This window comes from Styela clava, chromosome 13 (assembly GCF_964204865.1).
Source record: "Styela clava chromosome 13, kaStyClav1.hap1.2, whole genome shotgun sequence".
Classification (NCBI taxonomy): Eukaryota; Metazoa; Chordata; class Ascidiacea; order Stolidobranchia; family Styelidae; genus Styela; species Styela clava.
In genome coordinates this window covers 13722528-13732008 of record NC_135262.1, presented here as the reverse complement: position 1 = coordinate 13732008, position 9481 = coordinate 13722528, and the positions used below count along the sequence as shown (strand labels likewise).

General features: G+C 31.0%; 1 protein-coding gene across 1 annotated transcript; it reads left to right on the top strand.

Annotated features, from left to right (window-relative positions):
- Positions 1-4426: 4426 nt before the first annotated feature.
- LOC120332791 (optomotor-blind protein-like) lies at positions 4427-6123 on the top strand. The gene is made up of 4 exons (XM_078119568.1): positions 4427-4809; positions 4896-5004; positions 5095-5256; positions 5364-6123. Exons 1-4 carry the CDS (start codon positions 4547-4549, stop codon positions 6051-6053), a joined length of 1224 nt encoding a protein of 407 aa, XP_077975694.1. The 5' UTR covers positions 4427-4546; the 3' UTR covers positions 6054-6123.
- The last annotated feature ends 3358 nt before the right edge of the window (positions 6124-9481 follow it).

Here is a 9481-nt window from a genome sequence, read left to right as displayed (position 1 = left end):
ATGATCAACCGATAGATATACTACGTGTTCGTTATTCAGATTAGTAGGCGAGTGAAAGTTTTATATGTTGTTAATTAAAACTCAAAATTAATGGGAATCTCAGGGATAGTGGACTTTAAGATCAAGCACCAGAAAACAACACTATTGAGTGAAAGAAAACTTTGCTCTAAAAACTGTTACCACCCTTTCCAAAGATGAGGTAATATTAATTTTATTTTACAATTTTGCACTAAAGACGAAAGGCAGGAAGAAAGACCAAAATATGTCGTATTTTTCTTAATATAACCGAATTGATTATTGGAGCTTTCAATTTGAGATAAAGCTCACCAGGCTAGAAGGTAGGAAAATGATTTTTTATTGTAAACGTTTTTCACCTTTAGACAAAACTATGCAACTTGAATCTGTGCCACAAATACTCACCAGCAAAACTGTCTTGTATGAATCACAGAAGAATAAAAGCGTCATGCTAACTTAGATCAATTATTGAAAGCAAAATATACATAAAAAATTTTCCAGGACCCACTGAAGGTCGTCAAAGTATAAGCCGTCCACAATGTCGTAAATCCAATACATATTCCAAAGTTATGACAGAACAGCATTAAAATCAGGATCCTTTCTATGTGGATTTTTGGAAACTGTCAATTTCGCCTTTAAAAGACAGATTTTCTAAAGTATTTCCGATACGGAGGAACAATTGTTTGATAAGTAAAAACAGCAATATCATACTGAGTCAGTGAATCCTTTGATTCAGAAAGTTTGCCAGGAATATGTATAGAGAAATATAAGTGACATCACGCGGCGAATAATTTTTTTTTCTCGTTCTATTTCCAATATGTATGTATATACAGTTCAGATCTTATAAAATTTCTGATGATCACTAAAATTTATGATAAGTAGTTTTGAAGAAATCTTAATTTATTTATTTACGAGTTACACACTACGTATTATAATTTATTTTTTAGTAGGGACAATCAAATTATCTACATTTGTCATTTCCGTTTAATCAATAACGAGTTTCTTTGATTAGTAGAAAACAATCACAATATCATGTTAAGTTGTTAATTCGTTTGTTCTTTTGAAATGAGATAACCGATAACAGTTTGAATAAAAAAACTCGAGTCTCCTCGACTCTAAATAATGTTGTCTTGGTAACAAGCTTCAAATTTATTGACAAGAATTTATTTATCAAAATTTTTCGAATTTCAATTTCCGAATTCTTCAGGCTAATGACTGTATATTACGCATTATTATCTCTATTATAAAGTTGCAATAAAAAAATTATCTGCATTTCACATTGCCGTTCATTCAAGATAGAGTTTTTTTGATCAGTAAATAACAATTGCAATAGCATGCTGAGTCAGTAATTCTTTTGTTCTCCTGAAATGATATAAGACAACCGATAACAGTTTAAATGCGGAAGATGGCTTCTCCCAATTATAAAGAACTTATTTTCTTATCTAAAATTTGATAAAATTAATACGTGAGAAATTTTATACAAGTTTGGTGAATGAAACATCGTAGTTTCCAAATTTTGATATGCATATAATTTTTGAGGCAATAAGGAAAAGAAATAAATGTGATGCGAATAATGCTAAAACTGTAATTTCCTCAGCATATCTATACGTTATCATCACAATAAAAAAATGATTTTTGATCTTAATTTTTTATCTTAATATATTCTTCGTCATAACAAGAGAGCAATGGACGCGAAGGCTCAATAACTAACTACGAGATACTGAAACGTTGCAGGGTATCGAGTTCGCAAAACAAAATCGAAGTACAGCTGTGACGATGATTTAGCAAAACGACACAAATGGCCACTCTAACACAGTACATATAGCCAACGCAAAGTTTTCATTCAAGATCCATTTAACTTCCAATATAGTTCCTTTTATTTGAAACTTTTGTAAAATAAATGATCAACCGATAGATATACTACGTGTTCGTTATTCAGATTAGTAGGCGAGGGAAAGTTTTATATGTTGTTAATTAAAACTCAAAATTAATGGGAATCTCAGGGATAGTGGACTTTAAGATCAAGCACCAGAAAACAACACTATTGAGTGAAAGAAAACTTTGCTCTAAAAACTGTTACCACCCTTTCCAAAGATAAGGTAATATTAATTTTATTTTACAATTTTGCACTAAAGACGAAAGGCAGGAAGAAAGACCAAAATATGTCGTATTTTTCTTAATATAACCGAATTGATTATTGGAGCTTTCAATTTGAGATAAAGCTCACCAGGCTAGAAGGTAGGAAAATGATTTTTTATTGTAAACGTTTTTCACCTTTAGACAAAACTATGCAACTTGAATCTGTGCCACAAATACTCACCAGCAAAACTGTCTTGTATGAATCACAGAAGAATAAAAGCGTCATGCTAACTTAGATCAATTATTGAAAGCAAAATATACATAAAAAATTTTCCAGGACCCACTGAAGGTCGTCAAAGTATAAGCCGTCCACAATGTCGTAAATCCAATACATATTCCAAAGTTATGACAGAACAGCATTAAAATCAGGATCCTTTCTATGTGGATTTTTGGAAACTGTCAATTTCGCCTTTAAATGACAGATTTTCTAAAGTATTTCCGATACGGAGGAACAATTGTTTGATAAGTAAAAACAGCAATATCATACTGAGTCAGTGAATCCTTTGATTCAGAAAGTTTGCCAGGAATATGTATAGAGAAATATAAGTGACATCACGCGGCGAATAATTTTTTTTTCTCGTTCTATTTCCAATATGTATGTATATACAGTTCAGATCTTATAAAATTTCTGATGATCACTAAAATTTATGATAAGTAGTTTTGAAGAAATCTTAATTTATTTATTTACGAGTTACACACTACGTATTATAATTTATTTTTTAGTAGGGACAATCAAATTATCTACATTTGTCATTTCCGTTTAATCAATAACGAGTTTATTTGATTAGTAGAAAACAATCACAATATCATGTTAAGTTGTTAATTCGTTTGTTCTTTTGAAATGAGATAACCGATAACAGTTTGAATAAAAAAACTCGAGTCTCCTCGACTCTAAATAATGTTGTCTTGGTAACAAGCTTCAAATTTATTGACAAGAATTTATTTATCAAAATTTTTCGAATTTCAATTTCCGAATTCTTCAGGTTAATGACTGTATATTACGCATTATTATCTCTATTATAAAGTTGCAATAAAAAAATTATCTGCATTTCACATTGCCGTTCATTCAAGATAGAGTTTCTTTGATCAGTAAATAACAATTGCAATAGCATGCTGAGTCAGTAATTCTTTTGTTCTCCTGAAATGATATAAGACAACCGATAACAGTTTAAATGCGGAAGATGGCTTCTCCCAATTATAAAGAACTTATTTTCTTATCTAAAATTTGATATAATTAATACGTGAGAAATTTTATACAAGTTTGGTGAATGAAACATCGTAGTTTCCAAATTTTGGTATGCATATGATTTTTGAGGCAATAAGGAAAAGAAATAAATGTGATGCGAATAATGCTAAAACTGTAATTTCCTCAGCATATCTATACGTTATCATCACAATAAAAAAATGATTTTTTATCTTAATATATTCTTCGTCATAACAAGAGAGCAATGGACGCGAAGGCTCAATAACTAACTACGAGATACTGAAACGTTGCAGGGTATCGAGTTCGCAAAACAAAATCGAAGTACAGCTGTGACGATGATTTAGCAAAACGACACAAATGGCCACTCTAACACAGTACATATAGCCAACGCAAAGTTTTCATTCAAGATCCATGCGCAAGTTTTTTTAATTTAAAATATTTTGATTTTTGAAATTTTGTGCAAAAAAATCAACATCATGCAGTTCATGCAACTTTTAAGACAGCCGCCCTTTATTGAATTTTATTGAAGCCAGATTTTTCTGATGTTAGCATTAAAAAGATTATGGCTTGATAAAATATTCGTTGACCGCATTAAGATATTTAAGTTTATATGGTTAAGTTTATATGGTTCCTCGCGGCTTCCCTTCCCCAGTTGAAATGTATGATCATCTTTTTTCTTCGTATTTTTTGTAAAACTGACTTTTTTACTGGTTGAAAAAAATAAACTTAACTTCACTTGGCACAAATAACCTTGTTCTCCACTAAAATATATTTTAAAGCGTATCAGAATTTCTCATGTCCAAACTGTAAAAAAAAACTTAAAACTTGACAGAATTTTAAATATCATTATTCCTTGTGATCACAACGCAGAAAAATAGTCACAACAAAAAGATTTACCGACTCAGCATGTTATAGCAATTGTAATGGACTCTTATCAAAGAATTGGTAGTTGTACTGCAGTAGCATGCTGAGATGAGGCAAGGAAAATCTCTCTTGATGAAAAGGAAACGACTGATGTAGATAACCAGATGCTAGTCATTGTAAAATGAAGATAACAATACGCAATATACAGACATGGATGATAAAATAACAATAATGTCATGATGTAATTGGTATATAACTGGATGAAGTTAACTTCGTTTTCATTCATCAGATTTGTGCACAGACCAACGAATACCATTGTAAATAATGTTTCGCTTCCAACAAAATCATCAAAATCAATGGGTGCAAGATCTTACTTCGTGGGGCTATGGTTCTAACTATACAGAGCAACCTGAATCGACATTGGAAGCCACCACTTCAGTAATTCACCCCGATAATAATATGTTGCAATTCCAAGCAACAAACCAACCTAATTTAATAACCAACATGAATGCTCGTCTGTGCGACGAAGAACTTTGGCAAAAGTTTTCTGATGTTGGGACTGAAATGGTATTGACAAAGAAAGGAAGGTAAAAACAGTTGTTATTATTTTCAGATTTGTTTTTAATATATTTCTGTTTTGCATTTTTTTAAGTATATATATTATTTTTTGCAGGAGAATATTTCCAGGCTATCGAGTGAAGTTTTCAGGATTGGATCCGAATGCGCTTTACAACGTGATTCTTGACATCGTCCAGACTGATTCGAACCGATATAGGTTTCAGGTTTGTAATATATAAAAAATCCTCCTAAATAAATTTATAGTAATTTATATTTAATATAATATATTATGATGGAACACTTTATTTCATTAGAGTGGGCAATGGATTGTCGGTGGAAAAGGAGAAATTCCTCATATACAAAACCACTACGTCCATCCAATTTCCGAAGTTACTGGACAAAAATTGATGGAAGAAATTGTATCATTTCATAAAGTCAAGCTTACAAATACTACTGCAAATCGTTCCCAAGATACAGTGAGTAAATAATAATTTTGGTTTTATTCACTAATATCTCAATGTATAAAAAAGTGTAGTAAATATTCTGCACCGTCTTTCATAACGTATTTGCATTATTTTTTCAGATTGTTCTCCATTCAATGCATCGGTATCAAATTCGTGTTCACCTCTCAAGATCAAACAATCAACATAATATTCAAACATTTGAATTTCCACAAACAACTTTCATCACTGTAACAGCTTATCAAAATTCCGAACTTTCTCAACTTAAAATAAAAAACAATCCATATGCTAAAGGATTCCGTGCTGATGGAAAAAGGAAAAACAAAAGAACGTGCTCAAATGAGGATGAATATTTCCATAACGTTTTAGAAACAAAGAAAGTATGCAAATGGGATCAACAACAAGAATTGGAACGTAGCTACAATATTCATGATAATTCATCTTTCGCACTGGACAATACAGATTTCTGTTTTCGGTCTCAAGAACATTGCCCACTCAATATCTACAAAAACAATACTCCAACTCACCAGCCTTTACAAATGTATTTCAATTCTCCCAACTCAATTGCGTCGCAGGATTCTGATCATCAAACATTTTACTCTGGCGATTATGCAACAATTAACGAAACACAATCTCCACAAAGTTTGGAAAGAGTCGACCACACCGAGACTTTGTGGAAAGACAACTTGTTAAATGAATTGTGTAATGACAATATTGTATATTATGACGATCCGGGATATGTTTCAGCATCTCCAGCTGAATTTTTAGATAATGATGATGTTTCGAAATTTCTGTTTGGAATTGAATCATGAGTTTTATTTTACAAATACTATACTTTAACTTCCAATATAGTTCCTTTTATTTGAAACTTTTGTAAAATAAATGATCAACCGATAGATATACTACGTGTTCGTTATTCAGATTAGTAGGCGAGTGAAAGTTTTATATGTTGTTAATTAAAACTCAAAATTAATGGGAATCTCAGGGTTAGTGGACTTTAAGATCAAGCACCAGAAAACAACACTATTGAGTGAAAGAAAACTTTGCTCTAAAAACTGTTACCACCCTTTCCAAAGATGAGGTAATATTAATTTTATTTTACAATTTTGCACTAAAGACGAAAGGCAGGAAGAAAGACCAAAATATGTCGTATTTTTCTTAATATAACCGAATTGATTATTGGAGCTTTCAATTTGAGATAAAGCTCACCAGGCTAGAAGGTAGGAAAATGATTTTTTATTGTAAACGTTTTTCACCTTTAGACAAAACTATGCAACTTGAATCTGTGCCACAAATACTCACCAGCAAAACTGTCTTGTATGAATCACAGAAGAATAAAAGCGTCATGCTAACTTAGATCAATTATTGAAAGCAAAATATACATAAAAAATTTTCCAGGACCCACTGAAGGTCGTCAAAGTATAAGCCGTCCACAATGTCGTAAATCCAATACATATTCCAAAGTTATGACAGAACAGCATTAAAATCAGGATCCTTTCTATGTGGATTTTTGGAAACTGTCAATTTCGCCTTTAAAAGACAGATTTTCTAAAGTATTTCCGATACGGAGGAACAATTGTTTGATAAGTAAAAACAGCAATATCATACTGAGTCAGTGAATCCTTTGATTCAGAAAGTTTCCAAGGAATATGTATAGAGAAATATAAGTGACATCACGCGGCGAATAATTTTTTTTTCTCGTTCTATTTCCAATATGTATGTATATACAGTTCAGATCTTATAAAATTTCTGATGATCACTAAAATTTATGATAAGTAGTTTTGAAGAAATCTTAATTTATTTATTTACGAGTTACACACTACGTATTATAATTTATTTTTTAGTAGGGACAATCAAATTATCTACATTTGTCATTTCCGTTTAATCAATAACGAGTTTCTTTGATTAGTAGAAAACAATCACAATATCATGTTAAGTTGTTAATTCGTTTGTTCTTTTGAAATGAGATAACCGATAACAGTTTGAATAAAAAAACTCGAGTCTCCTCGACTCTAAATAATGTTGTCTTGGTAACAAGCTTCAAATTTATTGACAAGAATTTATTTATCAAAATTTTTCGAATTTCAATTTCCGAATTCTTCAGGCTAATGACTGTATATTACGCATTATTATCTCTATTATAAAGTTGCAATAAAAAAATTATCTGCATTTCACATTGCCGTTCATTCAAGATAGAGTTTTTTTGATCAGTAAATAACAATTGCAATAGCATGCTGAGTCAGTAATTCTTTTGTTCTCCTGAAATGATATAAGACAACCGATAACAGTTTAAATGCGGAAGATGGCTTCTCCCAATTATAAAGAACTTATTTTCTTATCTAAAATTTGATATAATTAATACGTGAGAAATTTTATACAAGTTTGGTGAATGAAACATCGTAGTTTCCAAATTTTGGTATGCATATGATTTTTGAGGCAATAAGGAAAAGAAATAAATGTGATGCGAATAATGCTAAAACTGTAATTTCCTCAGCATATCTATACGTTATCATCACAATAAAAAAATGATTTTTGATCTTAATTTTTTATCTTAATATATTCTTCGTCATAACAAGAGAGCAATGGACGCGAAGGCTCAATAACTAACTACGAGATACTGAAACGTTGCAGGGTATCGAGTTCGCAAAACAAAATCGAAGTACAGCTGTGACGATGATTTAGCAAAACGACACAAATGGCCACTCTAACACAGTACATATAGCCAACGCAAAGTTTTCATTCAAGATCCATTTAACTTCCAATATAGTTCCTTTTATTTGAAACTTTTGTAAAATAAATGATCAACCGATAGATATACTACGTGTTCGTTATTCAGATTAGTAGGCGAGTGAAAGTTTTATATGTTGTTAATTAAAACTCAAAATTAATGGGAATCTCAGGGATAGTGGACTTTAAGATCAAGCACCAGAAAACAACACTATTGAGTGAAAGAAAACTTTGCTCTAAAAACTGTTACCACCCTTTCCAAAGATGAGGTAATATTAATTTTATTTTACAATTTTGCACTAAAGACGAAAGGCAGGAAGAAAGACCAAAATATGTCGTATTTTTCTTAATATAACCGAATTGATTATTGGAGCTTTCAATTTGAGATAAAGCTCACCAGGCTAGAAGGTAGGAAAATGATTTTTTATTGTAAACGTTTTTCACCTTTAGACAAAACTATGCAACTTGAATCTGTGCCACAAATACTCACCAGCAAAACTGTCTTGTATGAATCACAGAAGAATAAAAGCGTCATGCTAACTTAGATCAATTATTGAAAGCAAAATATACATAAAAAATTTTCCAGGACCCACTGAAGGTCGTCAAAGTATAAGCCGTCCACAATGTCGTAAATCCAATACATATTCCAAAGTTATGACAGAACAGCATTAAAATCAGGATCCTTTCTATGTGGATTTTTGGAAACTGTCAATTTCGCCTTTAAATGACAGATTTTCTAAAGTATTTCCGATACGGAGGAACAATTGTTTGATAAGTAAAAACAGCAATATCATACTGAGTCAGTGAATCCTTTGATTCAGAAAGTTTGCCAGGAATATGTATAGAGAAATATAAGTGACATCACGCGGCGAATAATTTTTTTTTCTCGTTCTATTTCCAATATGTATGTATATACAGTTCAGATCTTATAAAATTTATGATGATCACTAAAATTTATGATAAGTAGTTTTGAAGAAATCTTAATTTATTTATTTACGAGTTACACACTACGTATTATAATTTATTTTTTAGTAGGGACAATCAAATTATCTACATTTGTCATTTCCGTTTAATCAATAACGAGTTTCTTTGATTAGTAGAAAACAATCACAATATCATGTTAAGTTGTTAATTCGTTTGTTCTTTTGAAATGAGATAACCGATAACAGTTTGAATAAAAAAACTCGAGTCTCCTCGACTCTAAATAATGTTGTCTTGGTAACAAGCTTCAAATTTATTGACAAGAATTTATTTATCAAAATTTTTCGAATTTCAATTTCCGAATTCTTCAGGTTAATGACTGTATATTACGCATTATTATCTCTATTATAAAGTTGCAATAAAAAAATTATCTGCATTTCACATTGCCGTTCATTCAAGATAGAGTTTCTTTGATCAGTAAATAACAATTGCAATAGCATGCTGAGTCAGTAATTCTTTTGTTCTCCTGAAATGATATAAGACAACCGATAACAGTTTAAATGCGGAAGATGGCTTATCCCAATTATGAAGA